Genomic DNA, 22,136 nt, shown 5'->3' with positions numbered 1-22,136 from the left:
ATAGGCTCTGTGTCATGGCCTCCTAGCAGACTTGTGCTCCAAGGCCATTTTTGAAAGAGTCCCATCTGGGATGCCTGAGAGCCAAACTTGAGGTGACACCCATTCAAACTTTTCCACCTCAGTGAAAATGGCCAGTGTGAGCTCTGATCCAGATTGGAACTACAGCAGGGGGCAAAGGGTTAAAATCTCCTTTCCATCATGATATGGATCTGGTTTAGGCTTCCCTGTGCTGGTTATTGGTTAACAAGCTGTGCAATGCCAGACTACATGATATATCTAATTTAGCCCGAAGTAGAGTCTCCTTAATGGCTTGCAAACCTCTGCATGTGCACAATTTCCTCCTGCGATATAAAGCTGCTAGACAGGTGAAAAAATTCAGCCCTAAACTTCTGTATACAGCAAATATAACATGATATTTCTGGGACTGCAATCCTACTTACCTGGGAGTTAGTCTCATTAAGTCAGGTGGGCTTGCTTCTGAGTAAGCATGTACAGTATAGCATTACACTGTCAGTGTGCATTAGCAGTCCTTCTTAGAGTTGAAGATAAATTCTTCTTTCCATTTTTACAATTGGATTTTAAATCCTGATAACATGAATCAAGATGGTATCATTGCAATACTGATGGGATTTTTAAAAAATCAAAGAAGAAAGCACATTATTTCTTTAAGAACATTGCTTCCTTCCATTTCCTGTCAAGTAATTTAATATTTTCTCAGAAGATAAGCTTTGCCTATGGATACAAAGTCCCTTGTTAGATAACTCCACAATGCTATGGATGTAAGATTAAATCGCCGTAGTATTAATCAAGAATATTTTCTTGCATAAAATAGCATAATTGTTAGAGCTCCGGATTTCACAGCTGACAAAATATCTGATTAGGACTGCTTCACTGGCAATCCTCAGGTACAGCTTAACTAACCTATTTTAAAGTTTCTAAAAATACACTCAATTATCTTCTTCTGGAAGTGTTTGTTAAAATGACCTTCCTCGCGGGATATAAGCAAATTATTTGCTTGAGCTACTGCAATTCCTTTTGTGTCCCTCATCTTCAAAACATTTTATTTCAGAATTGTCCCACTTCTTTCAGAGGTACTTTCTCCAATATTTTTCTCAGCAATACAAGATAGAAATAGTATTGACTATAGTTTGTTAAGGGGTTTCTGGGAATTGTGACTCTGTGAATGGTAAACTACACTACCCAGAATTCTTTGAGGGGGGAAATATTCTTTCAGGACCTCCTCAGCCCTTACAGCCCAGCTCAATGACAGAGATAACCCAAAGGAGCAATGTCCCCCATGTTTCAAAAGCCCAACTGGCTTCAGCAAGAAGTCAGACATTTAGTGTCTCCTGTCCCAAGCTGTGGAATGCTCTTCCATCTGAGTGCCTTCAGATGCCTCTTGAAGACAGACATATATATATTCCACATACAGCTCCTGCCAACCACATACAGCTCCTGCCAACCTAGCAGTTCGAAAGCACACCAGTGCAAGTAGATAAATAGGTACCACTGTGGCGAGGTGTTTCTGTGTGCTCTGGTTTCTGTCATGGTGTTCCGTTGCACCAGTAGCGTTTTAGTCATGCTGGCCACATGACCCAGAAAGCTGTGTGCGGACAAATGCCAGCTCCCTCGGCCTGAAAGCGAGATGAGCGCTGCAACCCCATAGTCGCCTTTGACTAGACTTAACCCCCCAGGAGCCCTTTACCTTTTTACCTAGTGGTTAGAGTGCTGAACTAGGGTCTGTGACACCAGAGTTCAAATCCCCACTCAGCCAGGAAGCTTGCTAGGTGGTCTTGGGCCAGTCACTCACTCTGCGTCCAACCTACCTCACAGGGTTGTTATGAGGATAAAATGGGGAGCAAGAGGAACCACATTGAGCTGCTTGGAGGAGAGGTGGGATATGAATGTCATCCATAAAAACAAGTCACCCCTGTGTATTAACTCTTTGCACCACTGTGACGATCACCCCCAATTTAGGGACAGCATAGAAGAAGCTAAAGGGATTAGCCAGTTAGAACCCTAGGGGGCAGAGTTAGGAGGACTATATAAACCCACCCTGGGAAGAGGAGGGGGGGTTGGGTTTTTTGAGGTTTGAGGAAGGGTGGCGGGGAGTTCTGAGAGGGGCATGAGGAGAGAGTCTGAGGAGAGAGAGAGGGGTGGTGAGGTAAGAAGAAGGGAGAGATAGTCTGGAGCTGGAACTGTAGGTATAGGCCGGTATAAGACTTGTTACTAAAGATAATAAGAAATATTCATTTGGAAACCACATGCTTATGTACTGAACTTCAATAAACACAGTTTGTTCCAACATTATCCCTGACTGGAGTGAATGAAGAGATTGGTGGCAGCGGGTAATTGATCAGTGGTTGGTGCAGGTACCAACGGACCGTCAAACGTCTGGGGGGTTCTGTGCAGGTGGAGTGAACCGCCACAACCACTACTTAGGGAACGGGTGCAGTTCCAGTCATTATACGTAGAAAAATACAGTTTCAAAACAGTGCGACAGAAAGAACTTCGCCCACTGCATTTTGGCGGACCTGGTTGGCACATCACAATAAGCCATAACTATGGCACAGAGCAAATGTGCGGGTTCACAGAGAGGAGGTTGCGGCTGCTTCACTCTGACGCTGTCATTTTGCTGTTGCGTCATGAAGCCAAGCCATGGTTTGGCTTAATGTCATGGTTTTGTTTCTCTCCAGACTAACCAGGAGCTCTAACCAGGATCTGGGCTATGATTTACAGTTTGTCTGGGAGAGCTAAACCACGAGCCCTGGTTCAGTCGACATGTGAAGCTATTGCTTAGCTCAGCCTGTTGGAGCAGCAAAATGACTAGGGCTGAGCAAACTGGCGACATCTGGGATTTCAGGCACAGTTGTGTTAAGCCATGGTTTGGTTTAGCATGGCATGTGAACCAGGTTCTACTGGAAGCTTTAAATGCAGTAAGAACTTTAAAGCGGTTTTATGTAAAACCATAAAATGATGTCTATGTTTTCATCGGGAAAAATGTTGGAGGGTATGGATTACTAGGCCCACAAAATGGTATTACTATTATTCGGCAAAAGATACATTTCTAAATAAATATCCATAAGATGTATGGTTTCGGTGTTAAGTGGCAAAATATTTTTTCCACTTTCCTCCTATGATTCAAAGTCACATGTATATTGAGTGGGGAGAAGTACTAGAGACTCAGAAACTCCTGGTTGCTGATTCTTTTGTCAGCCGCTCTGTAGCAATCTCAGCTTCCCCGGGCAAAAATCGCTATAATGAAATAAATGTCGCTTCCTGGCTAGGAACAGCTCAGCTTTAAAAATTAGATTTTTGTTTCCTGTTGGTATAATATACTTGTAACTGGTGAAGTGCCCAGGGAGGAACATATTTAGTCACAGGGTTAGGGAGACTCCTAGTGGCTAAATGTAACCATTTTCAGCCATGCAGAAAATAAAATGCCCCACTTGCCAGATTGGTTAATGGTACAGCGGGGTCAGGATATGGCAAACGAAAATTAGATGTCAGGTATGATTGGATCTTTTCTGCAAAAGTCAGTAAGTGGGAGAAGTGGTGCTTATGGGGCAGAGGGAATGCAGTTAACTCTTTCACATGTGCAGTTTTTAAAATGATGTATTCCAAAGCTGCAATCTTTGAAAAATATTTGCCCACCTCCCAACATGCCGTTTCCCCTTCTGGTGGGCAAACATTCTTCAAAATACTTTTATCAGGAAAATAGAGCAGGGAGGAAAGGGTTAATCACCTCTTTTTCTCCCCCACCCCCAAATTGTGGCCCTCCCAAAACTGCTTTATAGTTTATAGAAACTGGAGATCCAATCACTCTCCTTCAAACCAAAATAATACCTTTATTTCAAATTCAAGCACAGTTGCTCTGAAATTGGCTGTTGCACTTTCAGAGTATACGTCTCTTTGAATGCAGTTTAAAAGGGGATGATTTAATGTTTTTGAGAAGCATTCTTCAATATTTTAAGGATATGTTGTCCAGTCCGATCCAATTCACATTCTATTCTCCTCCTGCCCTTGCTCTTACATTGTCCTTTACACCCAGAGTAGCTTAGTTACTAATAGGAAAGAGTTAGTTTTGTGTCTGCCTGCTGAGCTTATGTTGTGTAAGCACTATGCAGAGTGCACTGATGTTGTACTGGAAACAATGAAGCAGGAAGGAGAAGTGAATTAAAATCCAGCCAAGGCTAGTGACCGCTTGCTATCTTCTTCTGGAGGCAGACACGAGACACAGAACTTTTTTAAGCCTAGAGAGGCATCAGACCCTCTTTTCCACTATGCCGGGCTATTCAGAGTTTTTCTTCAACGTGGACCATGGGTATCTTGAGGGCCTGGTCCGAGGCTTCAAAGGTGGCATCTTGACGGCTTCTGACTATGTCAACTTAGCACAGTGCGAAACGCTGGAAGGTGAGTAGGAGTCAAACGAAATCTCAGTCTTGTGACATTTGAAAGTATCACAGCAGCCTCTGTAGCTCTGCTGGGAGGGGAATGGTATTCGATCAACTAACATTTGTTGAAATGTGATTTTTTTTTTAACGTTACTGAAACAAAACAAAAAATGGGATTGTCCTTCAAAAGGTCAACTGGAATTCATACTGGGATGAAGGCAGAAATCATATATATACTGTACCTTAGGTCAACTGAAATGACATTGAGTTTGTTGGGAATGTGTATCACTAGCATATCAACAAAGTATTAAAATACAGCTGCTGTCACCAGTTGGACTATACAAATAAACCAATATTCTTTTATACTTCTAGCCTAATTCATAGCCACGTTAAGTCAGAACTGAAATAAACAAGACTACTAATAATTTGTCTTAACTGCATTTTTGATGGATAAGTAGACGGCTTAGGGAGCTGGGTATGTTTAGCCTGGAGAAGAGAAGGTTAAGGGGTGATATGATAGCCAAACTACAGGAAAGAAGATTCCACCTAAACATTAGGAAGAACTTCCTGACAGTAAGAGCTGTTCGGCAGTGGAATTTGCTACCAAGGAGTGTGGTGGAGTCTCCTTCTTTGGAGGTCTTTAAGCAGAGGCTTGACAGGCATATGTCAAGAATGCTTTGATGGTGTTTCCTGCTTGGCAGGGGGTTGGACTGGATGGCCCTTGTGGTCTCTTCCAACTCTATGATTCTATGATTCTATGATTTTGTGCTAGAATCGTTCAGTGCCATCCTAGAAGACATTGAAGTCCCACACTAAACATATCCGCTGCATCATGGACACCCCTGTTTGGCAAACACGTTTTCCATGCTTCAATAATTGGGCATTACGTTCCATCATGTCTTAACACTGCTACTTTTCAGTATTCTGCCTTCAGGAACAGAGAGAAATGCATGTAGTGAGGAGTACTACTCACATAAAAAGGGGACTCTAATGCATGCATTCCATAAAATACTGTCCTCCCTTGGGCTGATCTTTGCAGAAATCGCTCCTCAGCCCTGCCCAGATTTGGAGGATAAGCCCACCTGAGACCACTTGAGTTTCCTTTGGCTCAGACCTCAAAGCAGCCCATATACAAGGGATTGGGGAAAGGCTGCTGGCAGGCTGCACAGTTCTGCCTTTAACTTTATTTCTTCTTGGCTCTTTTTTATATAAAGGTTCTTCTGCCTTGCTTTTCTGAGACTCTCCCTAAATTCTTCCCGATCTGTTTGCCTGCTCCTCACTTTGTTTCCCCTTAGATTCCTTCCTGCTTTAGCTATGCCACCCACGTTCTGGGTGGCAGAGCTACTTGCTCCCAGCTTCTTGCTATGCAACAGCTTCTCATTGAGAAATGCTTGAATCACGGGGTGGGTGTTGTTGACACTCGTTGGTCCTTACGGTTCTATGATCGCTTCCCCCAGCCTGGTGCCCTGCAGATGTTCTCCTATCAATCCCAACCAGTTAAGCAAATGGCTGGGAGTGGTGGGAATTGGTGTCTAACTGGAGCTCACTGGGTTGGGGGAGGCTGTTATGTGCTGGGTTTATATCATTTGGTCTCTCATCACATTGTAACATGATCAGGAGTGTTACACCAAACACTTCCCAAAGCTATATTACGGTGCAGTTTAATATGTGACATGGTCCATCCAAAGGTAACAGCAGAGCAATCCAGTGGTGATTCAGACAAGCAAACCAGCTTTAAAAATGTGGCCACCATTGCAGGAATTGCTAGTGAGCCAATGCAATCTGCGGAGGGCTATTCCTTCTTGTTACCAGTACCAGCCTCTGATGATGACACAGGTGTGGGGCAAGACAACCTCCCTCTGCTGTGATGTCACATCCAGCAGTAATGTGAAGAGGGGGATCAGCCCCGACAAGAAGCTTATGAAGGCTAAGAGGTAAATTAGGGATGAAAGATACCAGCAACTAGTGATGGAGGGGAACATCAGTTTGCATTTAAAAGTAAACCTACCCAATTCACACTTTCTGGAGCGATATGCCAACTAAAACACAGCCAACATTTGACAATTGCACTTCTCTGAATTTTGCAATATCTTTTTCCTATATTACCGTAATGCACTGCTTTCCAAACTGTGTGTCGTGAAATGTTAGTGTGTCAGTTGCAGTGTGTAGGTGTGTCACGAGACTGCTCCCCACGCTCTTCCCGGGACTGGAAAGGGGTTAATTTAACCTCTGGTTTGCTAGTGAAACTGAATGACTGTGTTGCGAAATGATGCTTGTCTAAAAAGTGTGTCACCAACATGAACATTGGGAAAGGTCTGCGGTAAAGTATGCATAGATTAGTGGAAAATAACATACAGAAATGCATGCTATAAGGCAAGAGTTCCCCAACTTCTTCTCACCCACTATTCGCTATGAAAATTTCTGAGGGCTCTTAACAATTTTTCTGTTGCCTATTGTAGCAATTGTGATGCGCTCTGCTAGACGCTGTATGAATTTTAATTGATCTTTCTTATATTGTGATTTATTGTATTACTGTTTGAATTCCATAGAATTCAAATTGTAAGTGTTCTTCACAGACCACCTGAATGAAGCTTGTGGACCACTGTTGGTCTGTGGACCTTAGTTTGGGAAACCCTGTATTAGGGGAAATTGCTCTGTAAAATGCGTATATTAGGCAAAATTTCACACAAATACACTGGTGAATTTTCATGAGGCCTTTTTAAAAAATTGCAAATGAATGTTGAAATGTGGAGAACTAAACTTAAGAGTGGAACAATGAAAAACTTAGAGAAACCAAAAGTGACATATTTGACCATCTTGACACAAGGTCACAGACGTTTAGGGCCAAGCAGGCATTTTAACCTGAGTCTCTCAGCAGTCCAAGTTTCTTTGCACACTACAAATTACATTCTGTTTCTGGTGCAAACAAGCTCATACATACGGAAGTAAAATGAAACTGTGTGGAGGTCATTACAGATATTTGGCGTGCATAGATTTCTCTGCATTTGTGAGGACAAGTTATGGTGCGTGAATCACCTCCAAGTCATCTGTGCTCTGTGGCTAAAGTTTCATATATGCCCTTTTTCTGCATGGAAAAGAGTAATGAGACAGCAGAATGCTAGGTTCCCCTGGGTTATTTGACTCCATCCCTTTGTTAGCTTGTAAGGGTTTCATCCGCACAATGTTTTACCAACAGAGCCTTGTTTTTAAATTCTGCAGCACTTTGTTTAACATGCAACCCTTCATTAGCTTTTACTGGCAGGCTTCAGTCTAAGGCAGAAAAAACAGAAGCCGTACAGGTACATGCTGATGTGAACTTGTATAATTAGTTAAACCGAGTGCACGGAAGCTTCAAAAGCATTTAAAAGATCCAAAGCTCAGAGTCTGTCCTTGTGTGCAACTACTAAAGGGAGTTTGTTATGGAGAGATTTGGTATCAGATACTCTGATCTATCTTTTCCTCTTTGCCAAATTTCCACTCCCAGATTTTGTACAGGGAAATCATTGTACATTCTGCAGTAGAAACTAGCAGACGATGACCTAGTTCACACAGTCAGTTGAAGTGGTTTTTCTTTCTTTCTTTTTTTTAAAAAGTCAAGTGCCTAGTAAAATCACACGCAATGAGTTACATTGCATCATCCTTCAGAATTCCTGATGGCGAAGGGGACTCAGTTTCATCGGTGGGTGACTATTGACATTCTGCAACAGTGAAGCTCTTTGCTTTGCTTCACCCCATAGAGGGGAGAATGTAAATGGATCTCGGATAGGGACACAACTGGGGCTGGGGCTAAATTTGTTCTTTACTGAAACAGATAAAATGCAAAGCTTACATGAGATTATAATAGTTGCTTCCATTGATGTGCATTGCATTTATGTCATGAGAGACCTTTATGTGTATTCACTTCTCCCGATGAGTGCCAATAAAACCTAATACAATATACTAAAGATATATAATATACTTACTGTATTACATATATACTGTTGCATGTCACACTAATCTCTAAGCAGTGTGAAATTCCAGGGGTTCCAGGTGCTTACCTAGGATTCCTGTTTCCTTCTGGAAATGAGGCACAGTGGAGACTGTAGTGTCTTTATGATATATGCCTTATCACATACAGTGGCACCTCGACTTACGAAGGCGATCCGTTCTGCGGCGCTCTTCGAAAGTCGAAACCTTCCGATGTCGAAGCGTCCATTTTGTGCATGTGCAAAGCGCGATTTTGCACTTCTGCGCAGGCGTAGAACGTGCGTGGGGCAAAAATACTTCCGGGTTTGCCGACTTCGTAAGTCGAAACCTTTGGAAGTCGAGGCATTCGGATATCAAGGTACCACTGTATATACAACCTAAGCGTATGATGGAGCGGCTCACAGTATTAACACCCCTAAAGGGTCTTGTTTCTCCAATAGCCACTACCTTGGATTCAAGCCAGAATCAGCCATGGCCTTTTATCTGCCTTTCCTGCCTGCAGCTTCCTCCTCTATGTCACATCACAGCAAACTCTGTCCTCAAACTCCTGCTGCATCCTACTAGCTACCTGAGAGCTGCAGCAGGGGTCCCACCCATTTGTCATCTGACACAGCACACCTTTTCCTTGGTTCTCTTAATGTCCCATCACCTTTCCTTTCCTTTCCTTATTATTTTTATTTATTACATTTGTAATGATCTGCAGATCTCAGGGCAGTTCACAACATAAAAACACAATAGAAAAGCACAAAATACATGATAAAGAACCAGAACAAAAAACAAAGCAATAACCGCCATCCTAGCAGCTCATCATCCCAGGTGATTACCACACCAGGAAGCTAGTGTGGCTTATATTTTATTACTTTCTGGGTCTGGGGTTTGAAAGGTCTGACACTCACAAACTGATAACAATATTAAGACAAATTTTTGGAACGGGTTTCTATTATCAGCTTTTTTAAACAACAACAACAACAACAAAATTTATTATTTATACCCCGCCCCTCTGGCTGAGTTTCCCCAGCCACTCTGGGTGGCTCCCAAAAGAATATTAAAAACACGATAAAACATCAAACATAAAAAACTTCCCTGCCTTCAGATGTCTACTAAATGTCAGATATCATATTTTTCTGTGTATAAGACTATATCCCCCCCCCCAAAAAATCTAAAGTTTAAAATTGGGGGTCATCTTATACACAGAATGTTTAAAATATTTATTTCTTAATTTGGGGCTCAAAAAATAGGTGTCGTCTTATACATGGGGGTGTCTTAAAGACGAAAAATATGGTAGTTGTTTATTTCTTTGACATCTGGTTGGAGGGTGTTCCACAGGGTGGGCGCCACTACCGAGAAGGCCCTCTGCTTGGTTCCCTGTAACTTCGCTTCTTGCAGTGGGGGAACCACCAGAAGGCCCTTGGTGCTGGACCTCAGTGTTGAACGATGGGGGTGGAGACGCTCCTTCAGGTATACAGGACCGAGGCTGTTTAGGGATTTAAAGGTCAGCACCAACACTTATTGTGCTCGGAATTGTGCTGGGAAACATACTGGAAGCCAGTACGTTTTAGGTTTTAGGTTTTCCCTTGCTATGCTTCTTTGTTTTTAAATTGTATTTCTATGTTGTGTGAGTTAATTTTGTTCACATTTATGTACCCGAACCGGGAACATTTTGATGGAGGGTGATAGTGGTGTAGCAATAAAACTGCTAGCACATTTGCAAAGCTAAGCAGGGTCTGGTATGACTTCAAATTGGATGAGGGACTGTGTGTTGAGAATTTTGCATTGCAAGCAGCTGGATTAGGTGACCCTTGCGGTCCCTTCCAGCTCTATGATTCTATGAAGTATATTTTAAATAAAGACATGATCGAGTTTTATCATTATTATGGAGGCTTTAGGGCAGTTTGCTCTCTGCTTTTTATGTCTGGGAGCTGGACTAATGTGAGAACTAGGTCTTCCTATGTGACTGTAATACCTGCTCGACCTATACAATTGCAAACAAAAACAAGGACCCAGATGCACTTGGCGTCTAATGCTTTCACCTTGAAACAACCCTGTAAAAGTTGTTATGAGATTTCTACTGCTCAGAGAATGGAGAGTGAAAGAGTAGCCAAAAAAAAAAAAAAAGAGAAAAGGAAGAGATTACCATCACACAGCAATCTTGGACATCTATGTGCAATGTCTGAATCTGTACATAATAGGAAGTCACACTCAGTGCAAACTGTGGTTTACAAGTCAGCTTCCAACCCTGATTTCAGATCCTGACTTGTGAGCTCCACAGTGAGTGTGGTTTGGGGTGGGTTCAGACCTTAAAGCAAACCATGCTACTGTGCTACATCTGAACCCAGCCACTGGGTGTAGAAAAGGTAACGAAAGAGAAGTATTAACTAAAAATGAGAAGCGATACTGTCTCTTTAACCTCCTTGGTTTCTTTGTAGAAAATAAATCTTTTTCCAATTCTATTCCAGACCTGAAGTTACATTTGCAAACCACAGACTACGGAAACTTTTTAGCCAACGAAACAGGCTCTCTCACGGTTTCTATCATCGACGAAAAACTAAAGGCCAAACTATTGGCAGAATTTCACTATTTCAGAAATCATGCCTTCGAGCCACTTTCCACATTCCTAAACTATATTACGTAAGTAAAATTAGTAATTTCATGATGTGAGCAGCTCAATTCAATTCAACACCTTTATTGGCATATATAAGACAATAAAAACCATATAGACCGTCCATAATGTGTTATGATTCTAAAACATACAGTAAAGAGGGAATCCTTGGCAATCACTATTATACAGGCCAAACTACCCTAGATTTAACTTCAAAGATCCTGGTCAAAAATTGTACCATAACTCTAGTGTGAACAGGAGAGTCATCTCTCAGTAGAGAATGCACCACGTGTTGTTTATTGGCGGGAGGCCCAAGCCACAGAGAGGACATTGAAGGATCATCACGGAAGATGTTAAAAAGAGGGCAATCCAAAATTATGTGGTCCAAAGAGTCAGGTACATTCTGACCACAGGTGCAGAGTCTATTCTGGTAAGAGATGCTTCTGAGCCTTCCAGATAACCCTGAGGACGGAAAAGGCATTCAAGTGGGCCAGCATAAATACTCTGCGGTGTTAGTTGCAATGTGAGCAACTAACAAACTACTGTGTAACTTGAATTAGTTTCCATTGGGAATAGAATCATAGAATCATAGAGTTGGAAGAGACCACAAGGGCCATCCAGTCCAACCCCCTGCCACAGGTGTGGAATAAACTTTGCAAAGTCACTTTGTTCAAGCCCCATTGAAATAAATGAGTGTTACACAGAAGCAATGTTTGGTGGATTGTTTTCTGAAGTGTTCATCTTATGCTAAGCAGAATGGCCTAGACTCTGTTCAGTAATGACAGCTTAATGAGAAAACTTACAGTACAATCTGATTACTAAGGAGTAACCCCCGTGCATCCCCATTAATGCATTTAGATGGACTTCAGTAAGTAGATCCAAGGCCTACTTATGTAGTCATTGTATTCATTAGCAATGCTTCTTCTGGCCTGCAGTAAATTCTTATGGCAGATGCCCAGACGTTTATCTTTTAATTCATTTTGGCAGCATTATAATATTAAATTTCCCAACTCCCTTTGAAGCAATGTTTCTTTTTTGGCTTGGCAACCTAATTAACATTGATTTCTTAACATCAGGCTGTTTGGGTGGATTTTGTGATTGAATTCATTAAGTCTTCCTAGTTGTTTAAAAGTCTGTGCAAGGAATGGTAGCCTTCAGCCATGGCGCGCGAGCTGCCAGTGGACCACCCTCCTGGTCCTGTGATTTTCACACAATAAAAGGCAATAATCCCTCTAAATTTCCTCTGTCAAGTTTGGGCTGTGGTTGTGACTTTCTGGTAGAAGTCAGTGCCATGTTTTCTTACATGTCCATCTCACCAGAGGCTTCCTGTCTGACATTATAGCAGCCTTCCATAACCCAGTGCTCTTCATATGTCCAAGACTACAACCCCCATCATTCCTGACCATTGTCCGCGCTGGCTGGGATTTATAGGAGTTGTAGTCTGGAACGTGCCAGGTTCAGGAAGCCTGGGTTAAATGAATGCATCGGGAAGCAGGATCACGTGTGACTGATCTTCATGTGTTACAGGTAGGTAGCCATGTTGGTCTGACGTAGTCGAAACAAAAAATAATAATAAAAATTCCTTCCAGTAGCACCTTAGAGACCAACTAAGTTTGTCATTGGTATGAGCTTTCGTGTGCATGTACACTTCTTCAGATGTGATCTTCATGTGCTCATTCACAATAAGTTTGATGAGACCCCCACGTCTACAAATGTATGTGCATGGTTTATTTCTACACTATCAAACAGGACTCTACTTAAACTGGCAATCGGCCCAAACATATTTGGAAAATAAACCCGTTTCCTGATAAAAAGTGGCTCTGGGCATTAAATTCTAAGTTATTGATTTTTGCATTTGATTGCAGTGATTCTGTGCAAGGCTGGTTGGATTAGGGATTGTCTAATGTAGCGTTCTGTTTACAAGAATTCCTTGTTGCCACATTGCCACAGCTGATAAAGAGTGATCAAACCTTTTCTGCAGAGCCCTGGCTATTTTAACCTTTATATTTGCAAAATGTGGTTTGGTGTTTGGCTTTATTAAAGCAGTTTTCTCCCTGAGGAAGAACAAAGTATTTTGATGGATGTTGTTTTCTCTCACTAGGTACAGCTATATGATTGACAACGTGATCCTGCTCATTACTGGCACACTGCGTCAGCGGCCCTTGGAAGAGCTGGTTCCCAAGTGCCATCCGTTGGGCAATTTTGAGCAAATGGAAGCTGTCAGTATTGCTCCAAACCCTGCAGAGTTATTCAATGCAATTTTGGTGGATACACCCCTAGGTATGGCTGTTCATAATTTGTGTGTGTGTGTGTGGGTGGGTGGGTGGGTGGGTGGATCTTCAGATGAGATTGTTTTCTATCATGGCAGCACTTGCTCTCTGCAGTACATGTCACCCCTTAAAATGAAGTTGGCCAGTTGTCTTAGGGCAAAGACCACAGAAATGGCAGGATTTTTGTCCTGTATGAAGAAGGTCCCAAATTCAATCACTCTCTAGGTAGGGCTGGAAATGTCCCCAGTCTGAAACACTCCTCCGATCCTCTGAAGAGGGGTTCTCAGGCCGCTTTGCATTTAGCCACTACTGACAGCCATATCCTCTTAGCTTCAGAAGCTGAAGCTTTGCTGCTGGTCCCTCTCTGTCCCTAGAGGCTGGGGAGACCAGTCTCAAAGCTGGGCAGCAGAACGGGGGTGACAATCAGGGGGGGGCATGATGCCTGAGGCGGCCTCCTCCCCTTGCCTCTTGGGTGGGTTGGCTCTGCCCTGTAGGAAAGCTTTAGAGAGCTGTCAAAATACAATAAGTAAAAATTCATTGCATGAATGGGACCAAGCACTCTCGGTGATTTCTCTCTCCAAAATTCTTAAAATAAATAAATCAGCATTTAGAATCAAAATTATAATAAAACAATGTATCAGAGTGGGTGATATAATATATACAGAGATTAGAATAGCATTCCCATAGATCATCTATTTATTTTTATTAGTTATTAAATTTGTTAGTAGCTTTATCTAGGCAACCCAAAGCAACACTGACTGCTATGTCAGAGAGTAGACCAAAATTTATGGTAGCATTTCCTACCAGACACCTGGTGGAGATTTGGATTAGCAACCCCATTATCTTCAAAGCAGAAGCCTACTGCAAAGCTGTATTATATATACACAACATCAGGAATGTTGAAAACATTTACTTCCTCTCCTTCTTTCTATATTATTTTTTGTAGCGCAGTAGAAAGTCAGTCATTGAGCATAAACAAAATGGTTAAAACCGATAAGTGGGCTTCTTATGCTTCTCTACAGCTTGCCTTTATAATTTAAACATGTTTGCTTTTCAGCTGATTTCTTTCAAGACTGCATATCTGAAAACGATCTGGATGAAATGAACATTGAAATCATGCGCAACAAACTGTATAAGGTAAATGCTTTCAGTGCCAGCTGTGAAAAAGTAAAGCAAGAGGATAGGTACAATGTATAGCCATGAAAGTAAGTTGTCTTGAGAACTTTGGAGAATAGGTGGGATCTAAATAGTGTACTCTCAATAAATGGGGGAAATTAACCCTGATATTGATGTGATGCTAATTGCACCCTCTGTTGTTCCCTGAAATGAATTTGCATACTGCAGAAAACGGCAAAAGCAAATGTGTAAGTGACAAGAGAGGCAACTTCCAGTTCTTGGCACTTCCTATAAAATGCAAAGCCACCCTAATTTGAGAGCAGGATGTAACATATAGAATGTGTAGAATTTGGACAAGTTCAACTCTAAGGGTAATTCAGAGGTAGCATGAAGAGCAAGTGTTTTCTGCTTTCTGGAATCTTCGTTTCTCTATCACGAATGAAACTTTCACATTTCCCCTTATGGTCAGATCTCCAATCAGCCACTGTTTCTGGAGGGGTAGCCATATTAGTCTCTTGCAAAAAAAGAGAAAAAAAAGAACAAAGAGTCTTGTGGAACCTTAAAGACTTTTCACACTATTATGGCATAAGCTTCCATGAACTATTTTCCACTTCAACAGCTGCACGAAATGTTCTCTTGACCTACAGGTGTATATAAACAGACAGGTGGCTCAGGGGAATGGTAAACATTGAGGTACTGTATATAAGGCAGGATGGAGTTCAAGGAAACCTGCTTTCTAGTAAATGTGCATGGGAATTCGCCTTTGTGACATTAGATGAACACTAACAACCTACTGTAGTAGTGTATCTGCAAATCAGCTAACTGCACTTATTTAGTAAAGGCTAACATCCTCTAGGCTTTCCTACTGCAATGAACAGATATGGCAATGTTCATATTTATGCATATTGTGCATTCTAAATAAATAAAAACATCGCTTCTGTTAAACGTTATTGCCAACAGTCTGGTTCCTCTCCCACCAAACAGGATTACTATTGCAGCAACACATCATCAGTAGGAGAAAACTAACCTGTCTCACACCTGTTAGTTTTTACATGTTTTGTACTTCCCATACTGGCTGGTTGAACATAATAAATAAGGGAAATGGCTGACTGCCTGCTTAATTCAGAGAAGGTTTGAATATAATGTTACTTTTTTCCCTGTCCCATTCTTTAGTCTTACCTCGAAGCGTTCTATACATTCTGCAGAAACCAAGGTGGCACTACAGCAGATATAATGTGCCCACTCTTAGAGGTAAGGAAAACATTATGGCTAGGAATGAATCAGTCATTCTTTGGCCCATGCTCCTTGTACATGCATACATTTTTCAGTCCTGTTTGTCCTGTTTTGTCCTGTTTCCACACTGAGCTACATTTGTTTTCTTTCTCAAATTCACCTGCGAATGCTTCTATATCTGATCCTGTTACAAGGTGATTCAAGGGATGCCTTTAAAGTTTTCCAGTCTGCCCCCTGCCGACAGGGAATAGCTGCTCTAAGAAACTACAAAGCCTGCCTGCCACTATAACCAATACAGTACACACATTTTTGATATTACAATATCAAAAAAATAATAATAATCACAAACTATTGGTCTACAATATCTTGATAGTTAAAAATAAATGAATAGGGCAAAAGGAAAATATCAAAATACTAGATGATCCATTATGGATTTCACCAAAACGTACATGACCATTATTTTCCCATTTATGAATCACTTCCTATAAAACATATGAAAGCAATTTAAAAGCATCATCAATGAAGACACATATAAGAACAATTATAACCATTTCATACCATTCATAACAGTATTTCATTGTTCCTAGTTGATAACATTTCGAAACAGCTTGAAAGCAAAAAACAAAAAGCTCATATATTTCAGCAGTTCAAGAAATACTCAATGCAGATCATGGGAGAATCAGTCAGCAGGCTGTATGAATCCCACAGTTCACACAGGCAGGTCCACACCATACATTTAAAGCATTCAATGCACATTTAAAACACATAGCTTCCCCAAAGCATCATGGGAACTGTAGTTTATTAAGGTGGTTGGAAACTGTACTTTTGTGATGGGAAAATAATAATAATAATAATAATAATAATAATAATAATAATAATAATAATAATAATTTATTATTTATACCCCGCCCATCTGGCTGGGTTTCCCCAGCCACTCTGGGAAAACTATGGTTCCCAGGATTCCTTAAGAGTCTTGTGCTGTAAGTGTGCATTGAATGTGCTTTAGACTTCAAACAGACCTACATGCATATATATATATATATATATATATATATATATATATATATATATATTGACGACTGGATGCTTTGTATACTAACAAATAATCTAACAAATAAAACCAGAACTGGAAAGTAAAATTGCAGTTTTGATGCTTTTGAACCTGCTTCAAACATCCTGCCAGCCATATTTTAAAAAATGGCCTCCCTTTCAATTAATTTGCTGCACATTAATTCTGGGCCAAAATCCTGTTGTTTGCTCTCACTACATCTGCAACCTCATGGTTGTTTTACCCCCTTTCACATCGAATCATCCCTTGTGATTCCACTTTGTCCCACGATTTCCACAGACTTACGAGGAGAGCAATTTGGGGTATGGAAGATGACAGCGGGCTCCCATCACCAGCAAACAAACCCCTCCTGCTCTCCATAGTAGATGTCTACAAAATATTTTTTAAAGGCTGAAAACTGTAATTTGTTTTTGTCTTATGCAGTTTGAAGCAGACAGGCGTGCCTTCATCATCACCATTAATTCATTTGGCACTGAATTAAGCAAAGAAGACAGACAGAAGCTGTATCCAACGTGTGGGAAACTGTATCCAGAAGGCTTAGATATGCTTGCCAAAACAGAAGATTATGAGCAAGTGAAGGGCGTGGCAGACTACTATGCTGTATGTAAATACTAAATAGCTCCTAACAAAAGCTTACTGTGTCTACAACATTCCATGGCATGTACCACCAAAGAAAGGGCATTAAGTACTTGTTCAGCCAGATTCTAAACAAAAAGTGCTGATTCTCAGCGCCCCTCACTAAGGGAAATACATGGGGCAATTGCCAAGGGAGGGGACCATCGTCTCGGTCATAGGCGCCAACTCCTAGGGGCCCAGGTCCCTTTGGGGGTCCCCCATAAAATACTTTAGGGGGCCAGACCCCACCCCAAGTTGATGAACATTGCTGCCTTTCATTCTTTTCCATGTTTGGGTGTCATTTCCCAACAAGCCCTGTAAACAGGGGGAGGGTGGGTGTGGGGAACTCCCTGGTCCTGAATGGGGTCACTGTGCCCCAAGGACCAGGTGTGCAGCCTGGGAGTCATTTTGGACTCACAGCTGTCCATGGAGCCACAGGTTAATTCTGTGTCCAGGGCGGCTGTCTATCAGCTCTATCTGGTACGCAGGCTGAGACCCTACCTGCCCGCAGACTGTCTCGCCAGAGTGGTGCATGCTCTAGTTATCTCCCACTTGGACTACTGCAATGCGCTCTACATGGGGCTACCTTTGAAGTTGACCCGGAAACTGCAGTTAATCGAGAATGCGGCAGCTAGACTGGTGACTGGGAGTGGCCGCTGAGACCACATAACACCGGTCCTAAGAGACCTACATTGGTTCCCAGTACGTTTCCGAGCACAATTCAAAGTGTTGGTGCTCACCTTTAAAGCCCTAAACGGCCTCGGTCCAGTATACCTTAAGGAGCCTCTCCACCCCCATCGTTTAGCCCGGACACTGAGATCCAGCGCCGAGGGACTTCTGGCAGTTCCCTCACTGCGAGAAGCAAAGCTACAGGGAACCAGGCAAAGGGCCTTTTCGGTAGTGGCGCCCGCCCTGTGGAACGCCCTCCCATCGGAGGTCAAGGAGATAAATACCGGTAACTACCTGACATTTAGAAAACACCTAAAGGCAGCCCTGTTTAGGGAAGTTTTTAATCTGTGATATTTTAATGTATTTTGGTATTTGCTGGAAGCCGCCCAGAGTGGTGGGGAAAACCCAGCCAGATGGGTGGGGAATAAATAAATAAATAAATAAATAAATAAATAAATAAATAAATAAATAATAAACTAACTTTTAAAAGGGTTCCTGGATGGCAAGGGAGCTGGGATTGGGTAAAACCTAGGTGCCTAGAAACTTGGGCTAGGGAAGAGATTGAATTCTTCAAGCATAAAAGGGGCTTGAATCCGAGTAGCTCTGGACCAGTCGCTTTTCTGAGACCAGTCAACCCTGTAGAGCTGTTTTGGGGATAGAAAGTGGAGTGAGGGTGGGAATAAACCTTCACCAGCACTTGGTACCTTTGTTACTAGGATCTGGGGCAGGGGTTATCTGCCCCCTCCCAAAATTTTATTCAAGTTGGCATCCCTGGCCTCTGTCTTGTCCAGTTCTGAATGGGTCTTGATTGGTTGCGATCCATTGCCCCAGCAGATGGACTGTCCACTATTCACAGCGTCGCTGGTGGCAGAGGTGAGTGGGGTCCAACCAATTGCCAGGATTAGGGTGGCCTGCTGGGGGGGGAGCCTCCTGCACCTTCAATTGTGTAGGAAGTCAGTGCGGCTAATCATTAAAGGTGCAATAGTCCCCAGACCATGCTAGCCAGAGCCCAGACCTATTAAAGGTAAAGGCTCACTATAGCCCTGCTCTTAGATGAGGGTATGTACTGCCAAAGAGACCCAGTGAAACCTTTAAACCCTTATAGCTGGGTCCAATTGATTTATGAAGTGTTGCACAGTGTTTGAGAAGCTTTATTGTAGTGTCAGTCACTCAAGAAAAATGAATCTGTGTGCTTTTGGAAAACACACTTTAATCGGGAGATTGCATTTTCTGTAATTTTCTGCCTACACATTCTTTAAACTCATAGCCTAACATGATGCAATAAGGATACAACGGCAGGCAATCCCATGCCAGCTTTCAACAAATACATTAAATAGGGATGATTTCTGTTTCACTGTGTGTGGGTGACTGGGAGGTGTGAACAGCCCTTGAAAAATTACAAGGCTGTGTTACCTTGTGGTTATTGTACCTAGCAAGAGTCTTCTGAACACAAACATTTCTATGTACTGTATTTTCCTGCGTATAAGGCTACTTTTTAACCCAGGGAAATATTCTCAAAATTTGGGGGTCGTCTTATTTATACGGCGAGTATATCCCAAACTCTATATTTTAACTGGAAAAGTTGGGAGTCGTCTTATACGCCCAGTCGTCTATATGAAGCTGCCCTTTGGTAAGTCCATGAGGTTTAGCTGCACCACTCTGGCAGCAGCTGTCCAGGTTTTGAGGCAGGAATATTTTCCAGCCCCACCTGGAGCTGCCAGGGCCTGAACCCGGGACCTTCTGCATGCAATGGATGTGCTTTGTCACTGACCTTTGACCCCTATAAAGTCACTTTCAGGCAGTGTATGAGTGAGGGGAGTAAGAAATACCCTTGGAACTCACCGGCCATACATTCTAGAGTTGTGCACCTAAGGAACCTGTTTACAAAAATGATTAATTTTAAATACACAGAAACATCACATGTAAGTGAAATAAAACCAGTGGTGTTTTTTTGTTGTTTTTTTGTTCTTTCAGCAATACAGGGCTTGCTTTGAATGCATAGGAAGTGGTACAGGAGGAGAAAAAACATTAGAAGATGCTTTTTTTGAACATGAGGTAAGATGCTCTTTCTCTGGTTCAAACCTTTATCTTGGCTACATTTGTTTTTCTTCGGCTTGCTCAGAGTCAACTGTGAGAGAAAGTGGTGATGGACTTACAGGAGGTGACATTGTTCACTCTGAATAAACAGCCAGTGTTTTCCTAAAACAGGAAGAGGGAATATGTGGCCCCCCCAGATGCTGTTGGACACCCATCATCCCTGACCATTGACCATACTAGCTGGGGCTAATGGAAGTTGGAGTCAACTAAAATCTAGAGGGCCACAGGTTCCCCCTCCCTGTCCTTCAGTATTATGAAGCCGCAAAGTGCTAAAAATGAACACCACCGTTTGGAGAAGTGAACTCAAAAGAAAAAAATGCCCACAGAGCCATTTTTAAGTAATAGAGACATACGGTCAAATTCCATTCAAAGCAGCTCTGAATCTTCCGTGCGGCAGCCATTAGAGAAACATTAATTTCCATGTCCTAACCTATTCCTTTAATGTTCCTGTGGCCTGTTAAATTGTCACAAAAACCCAAAGATAGCTGCACTTTGACCCAGCTCCTACTGAGAAAAGTACTTGTAAAAGAAAAGGTTTGTAAAACACTTTAGAATGCTTCAGAATGGAAAGATGTAACGTACAAGTAACTGGTTATTTCCCCTCGCTAATAAAATATTTCTTTCTTGCACTCTTTTCTTCAGGTCAAAATGAATGTGCTGGCATTCAACAACCAGTTCCATTTTGGGGTCTTCTATGCCTATGTAAAGCTGAAGGAACAAGAAAGCAGGAACATTGTATGGATTGCTGAATGCATTTCCCAGAGACACAGAACAAAAATTAACAACTACATCCCTATTCTCTAAACTAGACTTAAAGTGGTGTGTTTTAATGGTACATCTATTTCATCTACTGGGTTCTTTACCAAATTACTCATCATATTCCAAAAAGGGGGTTAATTTGCATATTATAACCACCAATAACATTTTATAATTATGATTAGCCAATTAGGCATTTTATATTTGGGGCACTTCTATTGCCTCCTGCCTGCCCCGATCTTTTCCAGAGGTTCTGTCAGTAGATCATCAGTAGACCCATGACTGCAGAGTTTTCTGCAGGAATAGTGGAGGGCTCTGCAGCAAATATGCCTTTCTGACCCTTCTAGCCAGTGGATCTCAGGGTTATGATTGCTCTGGAAAATGTTAAATCTCTCTCCCTATCTGATCCCCTTAATTATCACTGCCCCCAGTTGATGCTATTTCTTTTTCTTTAAAAGCATGCACCTTAAATGCAAAGTTGCATTTCACTTCACTTCTGGTTGGGCCCCAAGAAATGTAAAGCATAGAGAAAGAAAAGGATTACCGTCTTTCCCCTTTTTTAAGACACCGTCTTATAACTTTTTTTCCTCAAAAAAACACAGGGTGGCTTACTTTCGGTGGGATGTCTTATTTTTTTTATTATCGGTACAGTTTTTACAGCTCAGGGCGCTGGCTCAGGGCGCTGCTCAGTTCTCTTGAGTGCTCGGCGCTGCAGCAGCCACTGGTTCCGGGTGGCGGGGCAGCAGGCATCCTAGGCCGGGCCAGGCAGAGGCCGCTGGCTCAGGCGCTCTGCCTGCCGCTGCAGGGCGCTCCAAGCTCCTTGGCCAGGCCAGGCAAGGAAGAAGCAGTGAGCCCAGCGGTGGCGACAAGCACAGAAGCGGCAGGGCGGCGATGGACGAGAAGGCGGAGCGCGGGGATGCAGCCAGCAAGGCGGGAGCGCGATCAGCTGTTAAGCGGAGCTCTTGGAGCGCTACTTCAGAGCTGATCGCGCTCCTGCAGTGCCAGCTGCATGGAGTGACTCTGTGAGTGGAGGTGCCTGTGGGGGTTGGTTTCCGCGGAGCGGAAGTATGGCTTATTTTGGGGGTATGTCTTATATTTCTCAAATGCTTAAAAACCCTGCCATGGCTTACTTTCTGACTACGTATTAAAAAAGGGGAAACAGGGTACTTTAAAGCATTAGCATTTCATTAAAGAATACTTCTCGTGTATCACAAGCATGGTTAGATTTAAATGCCCAGACTCCTATAATGCCACTTAAGAATCATAAAGGCCAACAAGAAATTAAAGGAACAGAAGCAGCTCTACTACCTAGTAATTGCTTGTGATTAAAAACATGTTGCAAAGGCAGAAGA

The 22,136-nt window shown here is 42.3% G+C and overlaps 1 protein-coding gene across 1 annotated transcript; it reads left to right on the top strand.

Moving 5' to 3' along the window:
* Positions 1-4,145: 4,145 nt before the first annotated feature.
* ATP6V0D2 (ATPase H+ transporting V0 subunit d2) lies at positions 4,146-21,322 on the top strand. Its single transcript, XM_035126269.2, has 8 exons — positions 4,146-4,413; positions 10,817-10,988; positions 13,061-13,239; positions 14,287-14,366; positions 15,519-15,596; positions 17,071-17,247; positions 19,906-19,986; positions 20,671-21,322. The coding sequence occupies exons 1-8, from the start codon at positions 4,284-4,286 to the stop codon at positions 20,830-20,832; spliced, it is 1,059 nt and encodes a 352-aa protein (XP_034982160.1). The 5' UTR covers positions 4,146-4,283; the 3' UTR covers positions 20,833-21,322.
* Positions 21,323-22,136: the final 814 nt, after the last annotated feature.

This window comes from Zootoca vivipara, chromosome 8, assembly GCF_963506605.1.
Source record: "Zootoca vivipara chromosome 8, rZooViv1.1, whole genome shotgun sequence".
NCBI classification, from domain to species: Eukaryota; Metazoa; Chordata; class Lepidosauria; order Squamata; family Lacertidae; genus Zootoca; species Zootoca vivipara.
The sequence above is the reverse complement of the archived record's forward strand: the minus strand, read 5'-3'. Positions and strand labels throughout refer to the sequence as shown.

Excerpts from the sequence above, each read along its gene's own strand:
- ATP6V0D2 (XM_035126269.2), top strand. The coding sequence starts at position 4,284 with ATGCCGGGCTATTCAGAGTTTTTCTTCAACGTGGACCATGGGTATCTT. Across the intron at positions 13,240-14,286 it reads TTTGGTGGATACACCCCTAG|CTGATTTCTTTCAAGACTGC; the intron begins GTATGGCTGTTC and ends TTTGCTTTTCAG. Across the intron at positions 14,367-15,518 it reads TGCGCAACAAACTGTATAAG|TCTTACCTCGAAGCGTTCTA; the intron begins GTAAATGCTTTC and ends CCCATTCTTTAG.